Source organism: Anoplopoma fimbria, chromosome 12, assembly GCF_027596085.1.
Source record: "Anoplopoma fimbria isolate UVic2021 breed Golden Eagle Sablefish chromosome 12, Afim_UVic_2022, whole genome shotgun sequence".
NCBI lineage: Eukaryota > Metazoa > Chordata > Actinopteri > Perciformes > Anoplopomatidae > Anoplopoma > Anoplopoma fimbria.
The window spans coordinates 27,207,737-27,227,736 of record NC_072460.1 but is presented as its reverse complement, the minus strand read 5'-3'; the positions used below and the strand labels follow the sequence as shown (position 1 = coordinate 27,227,736).

General features: G+C 37.6%; 2 protein-coding genes across 2 annotated transcripts in view; one reads left to right on the top strand and one right to left on the bottom strand.

Annotated features, from left to right (window-relative positions):
* The window catches only part of slc6a8 (solute carrier family 6 member 8), a 27,061-nt gene extending 19,144 nt beyond the window's left edge, over positions 1 to 7,917 (top strand). The window contains exons 5-13 of the mRNA XM_054609918.1: positions 1 to 58; positions 668 to 771; positions 1,318 to 1,442; positions 3,748 to 3,860; positions 4,411 to 4,548; positions 4,712 to 4,814; positions 6,745 to 6,845; positions 6,944 to 7,114; positions 7,783 to 7,917. The exon at positions 1 to 58 is cut by the window's left edge and continues 77 nt beyond it. Of these exons, the coding sequence (XP_054465893.1) occupies positions 1 to 58; positions 668 to 771; positions 1,318 to 1,442; positions 3,748 to 3,860; positions 4,411 to 4,548; positions 4,712 to 4,814; positions 6,745 to 6,845; positions 6,944 to 7,114; positions 7,783 to 7,917 (1,048 nt within the window). The remainder of the gene's footprint in view (positions 59 to 667; positions 772 to 1,317; positions 1,443 to 3,747; positions 3,861 to 4,410; positions 4,549 to 4,711; positions 4,815 to 6,744; positions 6,846 to 6,943; positions 7,115 to 7,782) is intronic.
* Positions 7,918 to 16,454: 8,537 nt separating this feature from the next.
* bcap31 (B cell receptor associated protein 31) overlaps positions 16,455 to 20,000 on the bottom strand; it is a 17,432-nt gene continuing 13,886 nt past the window's right edge. Inside the window, exons 6-8 of the mRNA XM_054609931.1 lie at positions 18,992 to 19,118; positions 18,608 to 18,708; positions 16,455 to 18,191 (exon numbers count right to left, since the gene is read on the bottom strand). Of these exons, the coding sequence (XP_054465906.1) occupies positions 18,165 to 18,191; positions 18,608 to 18,708; positions 18,992 to 19,118 (255 nt within the window). The 3' untranslated portion in view covers positions 16,455 to 18,164. The remainder of the gene's footprint in view (positions 18,192 to 18,607; positions 18,709 to 18,991; positions 19,119 to 20,000) is intronic.

The following is a 20,000-nucleotide window of genomic DNA, read 5'->3' as shown; positions in this document are numbered from 1 at the left end:
CTACGAAGGCATCATGTTCTACATCAAACCTGATTGGTCCAAACTGGAGGAGGCTCAGGTCGGTCCACACTAGAACTGGTTCTTCTCAAAACCAGAACCAACCGGACGGACTTTAACATTAATCATTAGTCCTGTTAGAAGAACTGTTTATCAGATATTGTCCTGTGTTAGAGCGAAGAATCAAAAAACAAAAGAAAGTCTTTAAGAATAGAAGTAAATAAACTCAAATAACTGGTTCATTATAATCCAAGTCTCATTTATCCATTCGGATGTTCACTACTTCACAAACATCTTCACTAAAATATCCCTCTTTAAGTACCAAGAGTTTGTTTTCATTTAGTTTAACTGTTAAACTTTCACTTTGATTCATTAGGACTTAATGCTGTTTTTAGATTCTTTGTTTTTTGTGGAAATATGAGAGAAAAACGATAAATAATTGACCATTAAAGAGAGAATATATTAAAAAAAAGATAAAATAAAACAAAACAAAACTCGTCCCCGTTCCACTCCGATATTTCTTCTTGCAGTCGTTCCTCTCTGTTTCATGGTCTCACTGTAACAGCAGGAGTTTTAAACATATCAAAAGTTCAGCAGTGAAATTCCCAGATTCTGAGCTGTGCAGTGAAGGCAACACACCCCTGACCTCTGACCTCTGATCTCTTCTCAGGTGTGGATCGATGCCGGCACACAGATCTTCTTCTCCTATGCCATCGGGCTGGGAGCTCTGACGGCTCTGGGCAGCTACAACCGCTTCAACAACGACTGCTACAAGTATGTTAATATTTAGATGTAGTACAGTAAAAAGTACAATATTTACCTTTGAGATGTAGTACAGTAAAAAGTACAATATTTAAAAGTACAAGTACCTTGAAGGTGTCCTTAAGTCCAGTACTTATACATGTACCTTTGTTACATCCTTACCCTCAGAAAGTCATTTAAAGTAGTGAGGACTAAAATGTCCTCATAATTCAGACAGTCCTCACTACGATGGTTTGAAACTGAGACTTCACAAAGATAGCAAAACAAGTATTGTAATTAAACACATGATAGAAACGTGTGTTTTTTGAAGAATGGGGTTAAAGGATGTCTGTGATTACATTAAATACAGTAGTGGACAAATGTCTCTGTCTTAATGAACCACTGGAACCATCTACACTGACTCATAAGTTCATTTATTTCCTGCTCAGCGCGTAACGAGTTGCTAAGCTACGTTAGCTTCATCGTCTCATGTCAGTTTATTGATCGTATTGTCTCTGGTGATGATGAAACGTGTCTTGCTGATGAAGATGGACTGACTCTGTCGTGTCTCTCCCTCAGAGACGCCTTCGTCTTGGCTCTGATCAACAGTGGAACCAGTTTCTTTGCTGGTTTTGTTGTGTTTTCTATTCTGGGCTTCATGGCTGCTGAGCAGGGAGTCCACATCTCGCAGGTCGCTGAGTCAGGTAACAAACACAAACACTTTAATCTTTTCTGTTCGTTGAACAAAGAAAGATAATATTGTTCTGGACTTCTGGCTGAATAAATAGTTTTTTTAAGGCTTTATTTTTGAGATTGAATCATTTATCAGACAAGATATTCATATTTGTTATCAAACACAGATACAAATATGTTTACAGTAGTGTTTCAGTTACTAGTTATTACTCTCTATAAGATGATAAAATACCAAATGTAATATAATAATATTTTTATTTATATATATGTATATATAATATATACAAGTTTTAAACACTTTACTGAAGTATTTCCAGTGTTTGTTACTTTATACTTCTAATCCAATACATTTCAGAATATTGTAATTTCTGCTGCATTTACCCGACAGCTTAAGTTTCTTTGATTTTACACATCATTTTATAAATATTGATTTATGTGTTTTCAGTTGTGTGATGAGTGCAGTTGTAACTTTTTGTATTTTTGATCTTAAATAACTTCTAAAAGGAGGCATAACGAGTACTTTTACTTTGGGTACTGCTACCAGTTTGCTGGTAATACTTTTACTCAAGTATACTTTTACTTGTAACAGAGTATTTTTATACTGTGGCTTTGCTTCATTAGTAAAATATCTTCTTGTTTATTTCTGTTAAAACCAGCTTCACTGTGTGTGTGTGTGTGTGTGTGTGTGTGTGTGTGTGTGTGTGTGTGTGTGTGTGTGTGTGTGTGTGTGTGTGTGTGTGTGTGTGTGTGTAGAGCTGTCGGCCAACTGTATGTTTATTAATAGCTTTGAATCACATGACGTGACATCACAACCTGTTATATTTAGCGTCACACTGACCCAATCTTTTTCTGTCCTCATTCATTCACTCTTTCATTCATTCATCCTTCCTTCCTTCCTTCCTTCCTTCTTTCTTTCTTTCTTTCTTTCTTTCTTTCTTTCTTTCTTTCTTTCTTTCTTTCATTCACTCTTTCTACCTTCCTTCATTCCTTATTTAAAAGCTTGTACATCAGGCTGCTGAAGCGCTCGGCTCTGTCTTAAAGAAAATACCATCAGTCACCTCTGACTCATAGTGTACGTGACAGATTAACTGTGTGTGTTTGTGTGTGTGTGTGTGTGTGTGTGTGTGTGTGTGTGTGTGTGTGTGTGTGTGTGTGTGTGTGTGTGTGTGTGTGTGTGTGTGAGAGACTAAAAAAGGCAGCAGTTCTTCAGCGTGAATCTTTTTATTTTAATCTCGCTGCAAACAGAACAAAAGCAAATCCAATTTAGTCTGACACGTTTACAATGGTTTAAAGTATTACCCTCACTGTGTGTGTGTGTGTGTGTGTGTGTGTGTGTGTGTGTGTGTGTGTGTGTGTGTGTGTGTGTGTGTGTGTGTGTGTGTGTGTGTGTGTCGTTCTGCTGTAAATGTTGAAACGCACCTTTAATCAGTTTGATCCTCGTTAACGAGTCGCTCAGTAACTTTAATTAGCAGAAGGAGGATGAACTACCTGTCAATCTTTAAAGTCTTAAAGGACCAGTCCGTTTTAGACCTGTGAGGGTGTAAGGACAGAGGATGTAAGGACAGAGGATGTGGGTGTAAGGACAGAGGATGTGAGGTGTAAGGACAGAGGATGTAAGGACAGAGGATGGAGGGTGTAAGGACAGAGGATGTGAGGGTCTAAGGACAGAGGATGTGAGGGTGTAAGGACAGAGGATGTGAGGGTGTAAGGACAGAGGATGTGATGTGGGTCTAAGGACAGAGGATGTGAGGGTCTAAGGACAGAGGATGTGAGGGTCTAAGGTGTAAGGACAGAGGATGTGAGGGTGTAAGGACAGAGGATGTGAGGGTGAGGGACTAAGGACAGAGGAGGTGAGGGTGTAAGGACAGAGGATGTGAGGGTCTAAGGACTAAGGACAGAGGATGTGAGGGTCTAAGGACAGAGGATGTGAGGGTCTAAGGACAGAGGATGTGAGGGTCTAAGGACAGAGGAGAGGATGTGAGGGTCTAAGGACAGAGGATGTGAGGGTGTAAGGACAGAGGATGTGGTGTAAGGACAGAGGAGGTGAGGGGTAAGGACAGAGGATGTGAGGGTAAGGACAGAGGATGTGAGGGTGTAAGGACAGGGGATGTGAGGGTCTAAGGACAGAGGAGAGGGTCTAAGGACAGAGGATGTGAGGGTGTAAGGACAGAGGATGTGAGGGTCTAAGGACAGAGGATGTGAGGGTGTAAGGACAGAGGAGGTGAGGGTGTGTTTTAATGGAACAATGATTCTTGCAGTGAACTCAATGAAAGCGTGTTGTGGTTCATCATGTCATTAACCCTTCGTGTGCTTCAGGTCCTGGTCTGGCCTTCATCGCGTACCCGAAGGCCGTCAGTCTGATGCCGGCCGCTCCTCTCTGGGCGGCGCTCTTCTTCTTCATGCTGCTGCTGCTGGGACTCGACAGTCAGGTGATCGATACGACTCATTCCTGCTTCTCAGAGTTACATCATCATAATGTGATGCAGCCCCGATGGTGCATTCAATGAAGCACGGATATTAGAGATTTCATTCTGTCCATTTAGATAATATTTTAGATGTGATTGTTAACATTTTTAACTTACTGTGTGATTACTAATTTATTGTACTTGTTTTGATCTTGTTTTTATACTAATCTATTATTTGTCTGTTTGTATTATCCTCTCTGCTGATGTCATCCTGATCATGTCCCTGCTGTGGGACTAATAAAGGATTATCTTGTTATATCTTATTTTATAAATTTATTTTAATGTATATAGCTTTCAAAATACTTTATTTCTTTTTCTTATTGAATTGACTCATTTTATTTTATTTATTGTATAATATGTATATATATATATATATATATATATATATATATATATATATATATATGTATATATATATATGTTGTTTTTCTTCCTTATGAATCCGTCTCTTGTGCCGTTAGTGTTTGTGCAGACAGACTCATGTCCATCCCTCATTGTCTCTGTGCGTCTCCAGTTTGTCGGGGTGGAGGGTTTCGTTACTGGAATCCTGGATCTGTACCCTGGAAAATACCAGTACCGCTACAAAAGGGAGATCTCTGTGGCCATCTGCTGCTTTCTGTGCTTCATCATTGACCTCTCCATGATCACGCAGGTCAGTAACAAACTGTGAAAATACTATTTAAGAAACTGTCTTTTTTATTAACAACTGACGGGGAAAAAAGTGACTACAGAGATGTAACTCTTCTCACTAATCTGGGTTTCATTTTGGGTCAAACTCTTGATTTTCTGAAACACTGAGCCGTCTCTCTCTGCAGGCGGGAATGTACGTCTTCCAATTGTTTGACTACTATTCGGCCAGTGGAATGACTCTGTTGTGGCAAGCATTCTGGGAATGCATAGTAGTTGCCTGGGTCTACGGTATGCAACACACACACACACACACACACACACACACACACACACACACACACACACACACACACACACACACACACACACACACACACACACAGTGTAGTGTTTCACGGCTTGGCCTGCTGTGTGACGTATGTCAGCAGAGTATCTGATCTGAAAATAGGTGTGTGAATAGTTATGTTAAATATAATGTTACAGTAAAGAAGGTCACAGTTCAGTCTGTTAAAGACTCTTTTTGACATTTTTATGAAAAACTACACTGTGCCTTTATACATTTTTGTGAAATACTATTAGTTTATTTTACCTTTTTATTTTATGACATACTGTACCATGATTTTTTATTTTAGGACAAACTAAACTTTGTCTCCTTTCTCATTCTCATAACCTTACTATGATAATTAAAGGACATTCTCTGCTATGACTCTTTTAACATTTAACTATTACACTATGGTATAATAAGATGGTTGTTTCTTATTATACGATTATGATATTTTTAGGACATACAAACTATTACTTATTTTGACATTTTTGTGACATTCTATAATATTTAATTACAAACTATACTTTGAACTTTTAAAATGTTTCTACATACAATGATATATATTTTAAAATTATTATTTCATAATATGCTTTTAAATGCTATTAAATACTGAAGTACGACTTATTTTGACATCTTTGTGACGTTTGATGCTACTATACTATTATACTGATTGAATTCACGGTATAGTACTTCATAATAAAGTATACTATGTCGAAAAAAATGTCATAGTCTAGTACAACGAAAAAAAGTCATATTAGTATGTGGAAAAAGTTATTAAAACAGTCATACTATAGTATGTCATGAAAAGTAAAAAAAAAAGTCATAGTATATCGAAATAAGTCATTAAAAAATGTCTTAGTATTATATGTTTGAAAAAGTCATAGTATAATATGTGCTATGAAATCATTAAATGTCATAATCTAGTACAATAAAAAGTCATACTTGTATGTCGAAAAAGTTATTAAAACAGTCATACTGAATATATCATAGAATAGTATGTTGAAAAAAGTCTTAAAAAGTGAAGGTATAAAAAAGTCATAGTATAGTATGTCATATTATAAAAACGCAACCCAATATCGTCACTGTATTTAATACGTTGGATGTTTTTACTAAATATCCTGATTTCCCACAAACAAAATACAAGACAACAAAATGAAACGATGAACCAACAGAAACAAACACATGAGCCCAATAAATGTGACCAAATATCTTCATCTTCTATATTCTCTGTTAGCGTCCACTTCCTTCACTCGACATGGCGTGGAGTGTTAGATCACTCTTCACATACTGCTTTCAGAATTTTGAAAAAAGTCCTTGTATAGCATGTCAAAAATATATATAAGAAATGTCAGAGTAGTATGTCGAAAAAGTCTTAAAACCAGCATAGTATAGTATGTCAACAAAAGTCATAATAAAATCATAATAGTTTGTCAAAAAAGTAATAAAATAGTATGTCCAACATGTCGTAAAAACAGTCAAAGTATATTAAGTTGAAAAAAGTCATGAAATAGTTTGTCCAAAAATGTATTAAAAAAGTCATACAACAGTGTGTCAAAACAATTATAAAACATGTCATAGTATAGTATGTCGAGCAAAGTCATAAAAAACGTCACAGTATATATATATATATATATATATATATATATATATATATATACCCACCTAAATTATGAAAAAGCAGGCGACACCGAGCAAAGTAATCACACTTCATCCTAAAGCTCAAGAGAGAACACAGATATGTAACGTGGAAGCCAAAGAATGAGTACGTACGATGCCAAAGTGTTCATGTTTAAACAAACTGCATTCAACAGTCAGTGATAATATTAATCAGTATTGATATCTCTGCAGTATTTTCAGTGTCTTGTTGATTGAGGACTCAGTACGTTGTTACAGGTGCTGACCGTTTCATGGACGATGTGGCTCGTATGATTGGCTACCGGCCGTTCCCCTGGATGAAGTGGTGCTGGTCCTTCATCACTCCGTGTGTCTGCATGGTAAGACTGTAGGGGAACTGAGATGTACAAATACAAATACATAATCCTACATTACATAACACATATAAAGTCCTGCGTTTGCCTCCTCTCCTCTGCAGGGCATCTTCCTGTTCCACCTGGTGAACTACAAGCCGCTGACCTACAACAACGTGTACGTGTACCCGTGGTGGGGAGAGGTGATCGGGTGGTGCATGGCTCTGTCCTCCATGCTCTGCATCCCCGTCAGCCTCCTCTACAAACTCGTCAGGGCCAAGGGAACCTTCAAAGAGGTCAGTGCTCACTGGAACAAACACTGAAACACTGAAACACTGAAACAAACACTGAAACACTGAAACAAACACTGAAACACTGAAACAAACACTGAAACAAACACTGACACAAACACTGAAACAAACACTGAAACAAACACTGAAACAAACACTGAAACACTGAAACAAACACTGAAACACTGGAACTAATTTGGTTGATTCTTGATCCACAAACACATCAGTCTACTCAGATCCTTCACTGTAGTCAAAATACTAATTACACACTGTACAAAAACACTCAACACAAACTGATGAACAGCATCTCTGGGAGGTTAAATTATTGTTTTTATCAATGCAGTCTGGTGTGTTTGAAGAGAACAATGATAACAGTTTCAGTTCACCCATCAGAAAAATATTCAAAATATAACTGATAATGATTCTTTATTGATTCACAGCAGAACATTTCTTTACTTTCTTTACTTTCTTATGTAGTAAAACACAAACTAAGAAGGAGAAGCTCATAAAATACACCGTCCCTTTAAGTAAAAGATCAGAGTGCTTGTTCTACCTCTGGAGACTCTGCACTGATTGGTGGGTCAGTGTCCCTCTAACATCCCGTCTCACCTGTCTGTCCTCCTGTCTGTCCTCCTGTCTGTCCTCCTGTCTGTCCTCCTGTCTGTCCTCTGCAGCGCTGGGCTTACCTGACCACTCCGGTGTGGGGGCCCCATCACCTGGAGTACATGGCCCCCGACATCAAGACCCTGAGCACGCTGTCCCCCGGCACCGACGACAACAAGGTCATCATCTTTGAGAGCGTCATGTAGGCGGGACCTCAGAGGGAGCCGTTGATTGGCTGCCTCCCGTCCTCACCGCCGCGTTTCAGACCTGAAGAAGAAGAAAGAAGCAGCTCCTCCAGGAGGTTTTTATATCCACATCTTCCAGATCAAAACCAGCAGATCACTGGGTTCTTTACCTGTAAAGGGCTTCCACTCCTCTGCTCCTCGAGATGGAAAAAATGTAAATATTATTCTCTTTAAATATTTTAAGGATCAAATGCAAATTTTTCACAAAACTGTGGAACGCTGGAGGAGCTGAAGAAGAGGGTCGAGTTCAAAAAGAGGAAAATGCTACTGAACAATGAGCTTCCTCCATGTTGGATTAAGAGAATCAATGCAATCTAGTTTTTGTGTGTCACACACACACACACACACACACACACACACACACACACACACACACACACACACACACACACACACACACACACACACACACACACACACACACACACACACACACACACACACACACACACACACACACACACACACACACACATAGAGCATCATTATTAAAAAACATCAAACATCAACACAGGTACTCGGTGCTGTAGTCAAAACGTTGTGTGAGTGTGTGTGTGTGTGTGTGTGTGTGTGTGTGTGTGTGAGAGTGTGTTTGTGATGGCTGTCTATTCAGACACAGTTGTAGACAGACGGACTGACTGACCCAAGAAAACCACCGGAGGTCGTTTGTGTCGTAACAGGAAACCTATGAAATCTCTTCAGTTCTGAGGTCAAACGTGCGGCGGCGAGAAAAGACGGAAGTTTAGTTGTCAAGAAATAAAAAGTCTCCATGTCCCGTAGTTTAGGTCAAAGTTTAGCTGTGAAGACACTTGAAAAAGAGAAAGAGACAGAAATCAAGAACTGGTTTGAATTGAATCGATCCATCAGAATTTTTTAGATTAATGATTTTTGTTTACGTGTTGCAAAAACTCTGTTGTCATGACGTCAGACTGCGTCTATGCTGCTGGAAACCTGCAACATTCCATAAAGGATCAAAGTTCCCAGTTAACCACAGAGAGGTAGCCCGCCACAGTTTCATAATGAACCCAAAGTATTGCTAACACCTCACGATGGATTCAGGATCTCCTTGTGGGACCTCCTCAGCGCCGGCTGGCCCTCGTCAGGTGAACAGTGACCCGCTCTGGATCGGCCTGGTGGCTCCGGCTGTGAGCTTTACAGCTTCGACACTAAAAACCTGTGGAGGCCTTCTTTTTTATATCCACACAGACAATTGAAAAATCAAAAAGGGAATCAATAAAGAATCAGCCAATAATCAGAATCATTACATAAAACGGTTTCAATCAGATCAAATCAATAAGATCCCGACGTCAGAGTGTCTTTTGCTTCCTGATCTTTCTCTCATTACTTAACGTTTGGCAGCAGGACTGAAGAGTAAAAGAAGTAGAGTACCTGTTACGGAGCAAACCGCGGTCCCTGAACCCACCGAACTGATCCCAGTGGGTCCTGAACGCATCGTCAGACAGTTACACAGTCCGGCTGTGAAGCTAAATACTGATCCCAGAACAGTCGGGACTCTCGGATCTGAAATCAGAAGGAAACTTCCAAAAATAATTCCGTCATCGTTCATCTTAAATATTTTTTATACCCAGTTTTCTCAGGACACACTTTACTTTATGTTCCTGGAGCTTTTGTCTGCGAAAATCCACAAAAAAATAACAAAACAATCTCAAAATTGTGTAAGCAACATTTTGGATGAAAAACAACAATTTAAAGAAATAATTTGTGACATTTCGACCAATTATATTGATCGATTAAAAGATAATAATCTTTGATAAAAATAATCATTCCTTGAAGCAAAGATTGGATTAAATAAACTTTATTATTCAGTAAAACAGCTGCTTTACTTTAATCAATAATCTGAGAACATGAGAATGTTTTCATCAGCAGATAAAGTACCTTACGTTTTATTTGGCTCCGCCTCCCACTGGGTCTGACCTTTAACCTCTTGGTGGGTCGCCTGAAGTGCCAAACGGAGCGGTTCTGATCCCAGACCAGCTCCTCAGGCTGCCAATAACCCGTTCACTCGTCGTCTTCTTCTTCTTCTTCTTCTTCTTCTTCTTCTTCTTCTTCTTCTTCTTCTTCTTCTTCTTCTTCTTCTTCGTCTCATCAGTTCATCTTCAATGCTGAAGTCCTCCCATCGAACGCCGCTCTCTCCTCAACAGATGATGCTTTTAATCGTCTGAAACAGTAAAATACTAAAAGTTTAATTACAAGTGTTTATGAGACGTTTCTTCAGAACAGATTTCATCTTAAACTGACTGTCAGATCTGAAATCTGTTTTCATGCAGCTCATTCAAAAAATGACAAACATGACGTTGAAAAATCTTTGATTAGCCCTTTTTTTTATTCATTTTCCTGACTGAGAAAATCCCAAATTTGTTCAGATGTAAGATATTTAAATGGAATTAATGAATTAAATGGAGTTATTTAATACAATTTAATTCATTCAATTTAATGGGATCTTCATCAAATATTTGTTAAGTCTTAATATAAAAAATAAACAATAAAAATACAGATATTATCCAGTTTGGTCACTGTTAATTTAGAAACGACTGATTTCAATTATTATTGATAATAATTTAATCAAAAATACAACAATACCAATGCAACAATAAATGATGAATATAATAATAACAATACGTTTTATTTCTATCATTGTCATTAATAATATTATTAATAATCAGAATCAGTCAGCTGGTGGAGAGATGAGAGCCGGAGGACTCAGCCTCGCGTTGCCTTACGTCGTCGTTGTCTTAACGCTTCTGGTTTACATCCAACCAATCAGCAGTCTGCGGGGGCGTGTCTACCACTCTGTCTCTTAGCAACCATCCACCCGTCACGGGGAATAAAAGAAAACATACATTTGCACATTGTTGTACGATAATGTTGCTTTTTAAAAAGAGTCGTGTTTTGTTTTACATATTGTAAAACGAATCAGAGATTTATTTTGTGGAGGCTTTTATTTTGTTGAGTATGACAGATATATATATATTGATTACCTATATTTGATGCAGTATGTGATTGTGATGATGAGGATTTCTGGCTGATTGTTCACGTTTAAGCCGGTCGAACACGAGCGACGCCGCGACCAACTCCAGCTTCAGGATACCTCACCTCAAACTTTAAAAATAAACTTCCTTTAGCTTTTTATGCAAGTGTTTCAGCGGCGGCGTTCCATCAGGAGAGGATTCTGGGAAGTATTTCTGGAAACATTTCTCTCCTCGCCTATTTCATGTTTTACCTTTAAGCTTCTCCAACACGATGATGTTATCTCTAAAAGCCTTAAATCTCTAAAAGGCTTCATGTGTTGGTCTCTGTTTTATTTACAGTATTATCTTCACGTGTTGGAGCTGTGAGGCCTTTAAACATGTCGACCGGCTAACGTGAACAAGCAGCGAGGAGCAGGGCTTTGCTGCAATGCAGTGATGGTGAGGCTTCGTGTGTCCCTGAACACACCACGAAAGGGAATTTGTTTTTTTTGGTTTCTAATTTTCAAAGTGCTCAAGAGTTTGAAGAGTTTTAGATGATTTATTTTCTCTGTCTTTTACTGAATATCAGCCCCCCCACTCCCATTATTGTTATTATTATTATTATTATTATTATTATTATTATTATTATTATTATTATTATTATTATTAGCTCTATTTTATAGAATTAATCTTCCACATCATTTCAGGTGATGAAATAACTTAAATTTATGAATTGAAAGGTTTTAAAATAATACATTTGTTTGGTATGAAACAGGCATAATAATAATAATAATTATAATAATAATAATAATTAAATACTCATCCAGCTGGACAGTCTTTCGTAGCACAGCTACCTCAATAAGGTGATTTGGTCCACCTGCTCAGTAAAACTACAAAGATCAACATGCAGTAGAAAATAAGAACTACATATCCCAGCAGTCAGTGGGAGCTTCCAGACTCCAGTAACATTTTACATCAGTTAAGTCTAAACATGAAAATCTGTATTAAAAATGACCAATCTGTATTTTCTGTTGGTCGACTGAAAACATCAGTTTGAATCTGATTTGTTATAAAAATGTGACGGATAATTAATCCTTTAAACGTCAAACTGATTAATGATAAAACGAGAGCAGCTCTACAGCTGAGTGATTAAAACTAATCAGATTATTGATCCAGTGCCACTGATAATTAATATTCCACTAATCAAACTAACCACAGGCAGATATATATTTTATAGAAACTTTAACTCAAACTGACATTTATGAGTCTTTTATTTTGAAAAGTCTCATCTCTGAAGCGGAAAATAAACATAAATCTGCATTTAAGACAAAAGAAAATATAAAAAAAACAAGTTGAGAAAATGAAAAATTACCAAAATCTGATGTTTCATGTCATTTTGTCTTCGTGCTCTTCTGCCAAAAAATTAAAATAAAATAAATATTTGTTGTGACAGAATCTTTGATATAAAACTGGAAACAGGAAGTCACATTTAATAAAAAAAAAAGGTGCTTAAATATAAGATTATTAATACATCCAGCAATAAATAAATCATATATATATATATATATATATATATATATATATATATATATATATATGATTTATTTAAGAATTTGATTTAATTTGGATGTTAAAGGGGAAACGTAATGTAAATATGATTTACAGAAAATGTATTTAAGAAAAAATCTGAATAAAAGATGTACTTTGGTGGAAAGTCAAACATTTCTTCAGGTTTTAAATCTCAAACTGTTAAAAAACAAAACGAGTTTCAATCATCGATTCTGTCAACAACCTTCAGAGAGAAAGAAACCTTCACTCAGCTTCTTAAAGGGATTCAAAGTTTATTTCAACTTCATTTTACTGTAGATGATTATTGTTTTTAGATATTTTTTTAAAAATAGTGTCAATGATTTTATAGCCAAAACATTGCCAAAGTGTTTTTTAACCTCCAGAATTAACAAAAAGAATAAAATACGAAAGCTTGAAGATTTTCTTTTTCTTTTTTGATCACAGAAGTTTATTAAAAGTATTTTAGACACAGCGGGGCGGTTTGTACGATCATATCGCCGATGCTCCTGAAAAACTACATTAAATACGTTTCTGATCTTAGAAGAGTTTTTCTGGTCGGATCAGAGGAACCAGCAGGGGGCGCTCTCCTCCGACGGGAAAGAGACCTGAAATAAAATACAGACGTAAGAATAAAGTAATAAAATAAAAACTCACAGAGTATATTATACTCACGTTTACCTCCAGCAAAGCATCATGTTCAGTAAGAATCTGAACTCTATTTTCTCATCCAAAAGATTTTTGTTATTTTTATTATTTCATCTTTTTCTTCTTCTGTATTTTATTTCCTCTCGTCCGACTGAAGAAGTTTTCCCGTTTGTGTTTCCTCGCCGACGTCGTTCACGTTGTGGTTTGTGTCTCTGTGACTTCCTGTTAAACCGTCTTCCATCCAGAGCTGTAGGTTAGACGATCGATTCAAGCTGATCAGTAGATTTATTGATTAGTAGCCGTGTGCTAACGACACTCGGGGCTAAACGTTAGCGAGTCACCAGCCAAAAAAAAAACTCGCCGACTCGTCGATGATGTCAGAGTTAACTCTGAGCCCTGATGATGTCACCTGTGTGTCATTGACCTTTGACCCCTGCGAGGGTCTCCATGCTGTGATCACTGTGCTCATCAACAACGGCAATAAAACTAACTGACAAACAGCTGATCGTCTCCGTGGTTACTGGGTTTGTTTATTGTGTTCTTTTGTTATCAGACAAGTGTCGAGAGAAAAGGAATATATATATATACATATATATACATATATATATATGTATATATACATAAATATATGTATATATGTGTGTGTGTATATATAGGATGAGGACAGGACTTAGATGAGGACAGGGGTTAGGGTTAGGTCATTGGTTAGGTGATGAGGTCACTTCCTGTTCACTGGTTGCAAAAAATCCAAGATGGCGACGGTCGAAACACCGAACTCGAATCTTCAAAACTTCCGTCCACAATCCATTGAGAGACGTCTCCATGACGACGTCCACTTCTTATATTCAGTCTGTGGTAACTGACACCAGAGGGTCACATTCTTCGTTGTCAAGGTAACGAATAGAGACAATCAGGTGACGTGATGCTGTGAACGTATCAGTCTTGATTTGAGCGTGAACGTGAATATTCTGTATTTGAGTTTTTCTTTGTTCGACCATATAGAAGGTGAAAAAGGAATTTTCAGAAGTCGAGACGAGAGGAGGTCAAAGTGTGAATGATCGTCTCTGTTTCAACATCTGGTCTCAACATCTGGTCCACAGAGACACAGAGGGGAGGTTGAGTTTATCAGAGGAGGAACCTGAACCGCGCTGGTTCAACCGGACGACTGAGAACAGAAGGCGTCCTTAAATGTGACCAAACTGCTGCGTCCGTTGCCATGGCGACAGAGTCGTCTGAAGACCGGAGACAAAGATCCCAAAGGCCTGAACTTCCAAGAAGCAGAAGACAGAAATACTGAGACGTCGTCCTGCCAGAGTTTTTTAAGACCAGAGGTTCTCGGGTCGTCGGTGAAAGCTGATCTGGTCAGACGGAGCGGAGGCGAAGCGGCTCAAACCGGTTTCTAATGCCAAACGGCGTTTAGACCAACAGCTGACGGAGACGAGACGGAGACGCTAAGTTTAGACAGCAGACGTCCAACGAGGGACGAGGAGTATTCAAAACCTCTACTGAGGGAAAGTACTAATACAACAGAATAAAAATACTCTGTTGTATAAGTACTTTCCCTGCAGTAACAGTTTAAAAATACTCTGTGTATTGTTTTAACTCTTCAGTCAGCTGTTCTGGAGTTTTCGCTCACATCACATGACCTTCTTCATCAGATGAAGTAGAAGTTACCTCGATACTGGAAATGTTTAAATTCATTCACGTTCATCAAGCTGCTGTGTAGTTTTTTTATTTACTTATGTAACTCCTGATAAATTATTATATTATATATATTATAACTTTTCATCTAAAAGGAGAACATCCATCCCATAATAGTTAACAGAATGATTATTACTTTTTTAAGGACACAGATATGAGAGATATGTTTCTCTCAGAACAGGACTGATGTTAAATCTGTTATAATAAAAGTAGAGATAATATTATGTACTATATACTGTCTATATGTATATACAGCGGCTAAAATAAGTGTTGAACACCATTTTTCCCAGTAAATATATTTCTAAAGGTGCTATTGACATGAAATGTTCACCAGATGTCGGTAACAACCCAAGTAATCCATACATACAAAGAAAACCAAACAAATAAGTTCAGAAATTAAGTTATGTGTAATAAAATGGAATGACACAGGGAAAAAGGGAGGTGCAAAAAGGCATGGAAAGCCAAGACAGCAGCTGAAATCTATCAGTAATTAGAAAGCAGTCCTGCCCCTTGTCAGTGCAAATGAATATCAGCTGGTTCAGTCCCAACTGATGGCCTATAAAAAGGTGTCTCACTACCAAGGTGTCACACAAGAAACATCTCATGATGGGTAAAAGCAAAGAGCTCTCTCAAGACCTTCACAACCTTATTGTTGCAGAACATACTGATGGCATTGGTTCCAGAAGGATTTCTAAACTTCTGAATGTTCCAGTGAGCACTGTTGGGGCCATAATCCGGAAGTGGAAAGAACATCATTTCACCATAAACCGGCCACGACCAGGTGCTCCTCGCAAGATTTCTGACAGAGGAGTGAAAAGAATTATCAGAAGAGTTGTCCAAGAGCCAAGGAGCACTAGTGGAGAGCTTCAGAAAGACCTGGAATCAGCAGGTACAATTGTTTCACAGAAAACAATAAGTAATGCATCAACCGCCGTGGCCTGTATGCACGCTCACCACGCAAGACTCCACTGCTGAAGAAAAAGCATGTTGAAGCTCGTTTTTGCAGGATTGCTTTCTAATTACTGATAGATTTCAGCTGGTGTCTTGGCTTTCCATGCCTTTTTGCACCTCCCTTTCTTCATGTGTCCAATACTTTTTCCCTGTGTCATTCCATTTTATGACACATAACTTAATTTCTGAACTTATTTGTTTGGTTTTCTTTGTATGTATGGATTACTTGGGTTGTTACCGACATTTGGTGAAAATTACATGTCAATATCACCTTTAGAAATATATTTACTGGGAAAAATGGTGACGTGTTAAATACTTATTTTAGCCGCTGTATATATATATATATACGTGTATATATATATATATACGTGTATATATGCATATATACACGTATATATATATATGTGTGTATATATATATATACATGTGTATATATATATATATATATATATATATACACACATATATATATACACAGAGAGAGACATATATATATATTATACATCATTATAGAGATCAAATAGTTTAAAGTAACTCATGTTTCAGTATTTTAAGACATCAAAGGAACGAGATGTTTAAATATGAATCTCTTGATGTCGTCACTTTCTTCTTCTTGTGTTTTTGTTGTTGTACATGTAACAGACACAAAGAAGAAGAAACCTGTAGAAGCTCCTTTGGTGGTTTATTACAGCTGAGTCCAGATACAGTTCACCTCTGACATGCTCCCATGATGCATCTGAACAGCAGATTAACACGAGAAATAAAAGACAGAAGAAGAAAAGAACACGTTTCTGTCCACACAGACATGTTTGAATACAGAAATATGAACAGGAGGTTTGGTCTGAAACATTTTACCTTTAAGTTTATGTTTCATCATAAAACATTACAGGTGTTAAACAGAATAAAATAAGAATAATATCAATAAATGCACATCAGTGAATAAAGCGTGTCAGAAATAATAAAGTGAAACAACGTAAACAGATTTAAACAAATCGTTTGTGATTTTCTACATTCAGTTTGTGTTCATTTCTTTAAACAAAGTGAAGCAAAACCTTTTGTCCTTCTGGAACCAGAACGTAGAACGTAGAAAAGAAACAGACGGGTGAGAACCTTGTGGACTCAACCCTTCATTAGCCGTTCTGATCGATTGACGACTGAACCATTCTCTCACTATGTTTGAAACGTGATTTTTGACCAATCACAGGGGAGAAACTCGTCAGGTGACACACAACAGTATTTTCAAAATAAAGGCGGTCGTTGTGGGAAGTTTAATTTCCTCTGGGGGGGGGTAGTATTCAGAAAAAACCTTCAGAGATCAAAATCTTAGTGAGGAGGAAAAAAACCCAGATATTCTGAGATTATAAATCATAAAGTTGTAAAAACTTAACCCAAAATTACCAGAAGATTTGTGTTTTCTTCTTTTGTTAAGAATCCACATCGACTTTGATCAAATTCTACTTTGTTAATTAAATCATCAATAAAGATCGACGGGTGATTTTAGCCCAGAATCATCAGGTTATGATCAGAATCCAGACTTTGAATGTTCTATTCAGAAGAAAGGGTTTTTTCTTCTCCTAACTTTACAACTTTGATCTCAGAAATAGTTTTTTTTCTCAGAACATAAATGTCCCTCTTCCCCTCTTTCGTGATGAACACAGACTCCAGATCAGCTCAGCTAAACGTCAGGACTTCATAATGTGACAGGAAACATGATTTTGTTGCAGAGTTCCTCATGAAACTAACGGAAAGTTCAGTTTCTCACAAAGTAAAGATCCACAAAACATTAAACCTTTAACCCTTAAAGATAAACTGATAAAACCCCAAACAAACCCATAACAACAAGAAAAGCTTTAAACCCTCCGGTGTTCATCACCATGACGATCACTTTGTACGAGTTAACAAAAGTCTGCTCAGTGTATTTTGACTGATTGTGAGTCCGTTTACAATAAAGTCACCTGATCAGCAGATATTGATCCGTTGTTGAGCTCGTACAAAGTGGACATTCATCAGACCGTCATCATGGTGACTTCTGAAGGTTCATATCAGGACTCGTTACCGAATCCTCCATGTGGAATCATTAAACTCTAGTTTGGACCTCAGATTTTGGAATGAAACTCAATAAAAAGGGAACGATCAGTTTTCATGTTTTTCTCAGTAAATCAACTGAAAGTGAACACAAAACAAAACAAAAACTCAGCAGAAAAAAACGAAAGTTTCTTCTCTTAAAGCTCCGACAGTCAGATATATATTTATGTATTTTAACCACGTTTAATATCCAAATCTAATCCAGAAAAAGGGGCGGGACATCACATCGCTGGTGACGACGATGAAGAAGATGAAGATGAGAGAAGCTGGAAACCGTCTTCGTTCTATTCAGTCAGATTTCTTGTCGCTGGTTGCCTGCAGACAGAGAACAGGGCGGTAAAAACACATTGTGTTTATTGAACCGGTCAACAGATGTTATTTAATAGTCTTTATGCTATAAATATAAATATATATCGTTTATACTGGAGGGGTTTTATTTTATTCATATTTATTGAGTCTGAAGTCTCAGATCAACAAGAGGTAGTGAACTCTAGAATAAGTAAGTTAATGAATCCAGTTTAACAGTGTGTGTGTGTGTGTGTGTGTGTGTGTGTGTGTGTCTCTCTGTGTGTGTGTGTGTGTCTGTGTGTGTGTGTGTGTGTGTGTGTGTGTGTGTGTGTGTGTGTGTGTGTGTGTGTGTCTCTGTGTGTGTGTGTGTGTGTGTGTCTCTGTGTGTGTGTGTGTGTGTGTGTGTGTGTGTGTGTGTGTGTGTGTGTGTGTGTGTGTGTTACCAGCAGTTTGCTGTGTTCGTCCAGCAGTCTGTCGTACTCCACCGTCAGATTTCCGGCCTGTTTCTTCATCGCACGAACGTCACTGTCCGACTTCTGCAGAGCTGCAAAACGTGAACAAAGTGTCTAAGTACATCGATCAGAGTACTGTACACAAGTACTACTTTAAAGGTACTTGTACTTTAGTTTATTGTTTCCATTTAATGCTACTTTACACCCATAGCTCCTTTACAGATTCAGAAGTTATTAGTGTTACGGACCGTTGTTGATCTGTACTTTTACTAGTAAAGGATCGGATACTTCTTCCACCAACTCCTTTCCCTCTATTTTACATCCTTCTCCCTCTCCTCCTCATCGTGTCTGTTCTCCTCTCCTCCTCCTCCTCACCTTTCTTGGTGGCGTCCAGCTCCTCCTTCAGCGTCTTCACCTCCTCTTTCAGAGTCTTGTTCTCCTCCTGAGGTCCGGCTCCTTTCTTTCCGGCCTCTGGAACCTCGACGCCGGCGTCACGGAGTTTCTGTAGAAGGAAGAAAAACAAAACGCAGTATTATATTTTTAACCTTTAGAAACTTCATTTAAATCCACAGAATGTTTCTAAACCTTTAGTGTTATATTTGGTCATAATTAAGTTTCTGATCTGCTTTATTGCAACACTTCCTGTATGTATTTCAAATGAAAAGCTCTCATTGCAGTGGACAGAATCCCCTTCATTCCCTAACAAGACTTTTATTGTGAAATATTTACAGGATTGTCCTTCAAAGGGAAGCTACTGACATGTTGTGGCAAAAAAAGAAGAAGAAGAAGAAGAAGAAATGTAGTTTTTATTGTATTTACTGAGTACTTCATCAGAACACAGTGTTGGGTTTCAACTTGAGATGTAAGAAATGTAACTAACTGACTTTGACATCAAAATATAAACAGTTTTAAAATAAATTGCACCTTCATTAATATTTTATATTCACGCTGCTGCTCAACATGAACCCTAAAGAATAACGAGTCCAGATCCATTTATGTCTCCGTCTCATTTTTAAGAACTTCTTCAGAGGAACAGAACAAGAAGTCCTGAAGACGTGGAGAGAACTGAAACAAACTTCTGCTGTTGAAGTCGGTTTGTGTTTGGAGAGCAGCAGGTGCTCATACCAAACAACAGCTGCTCCCATTTCACCCTGCTGCTCTCTGATTGGCTGGCAGGGACTCGTCCACATGGCGTCATGACCCCAAACTAACACACACATTATTATTATTATTATTATTATAATATATATATTATAATAATAATAATAAAATGTATAATATATATATATATTATACATTTTATTATAGAAAAAGCCACAATAAAATGTTAAGTCTCTTTTCACTTTTATACTGTTTCCTTTATATTTTCCTGTATATATTTGTG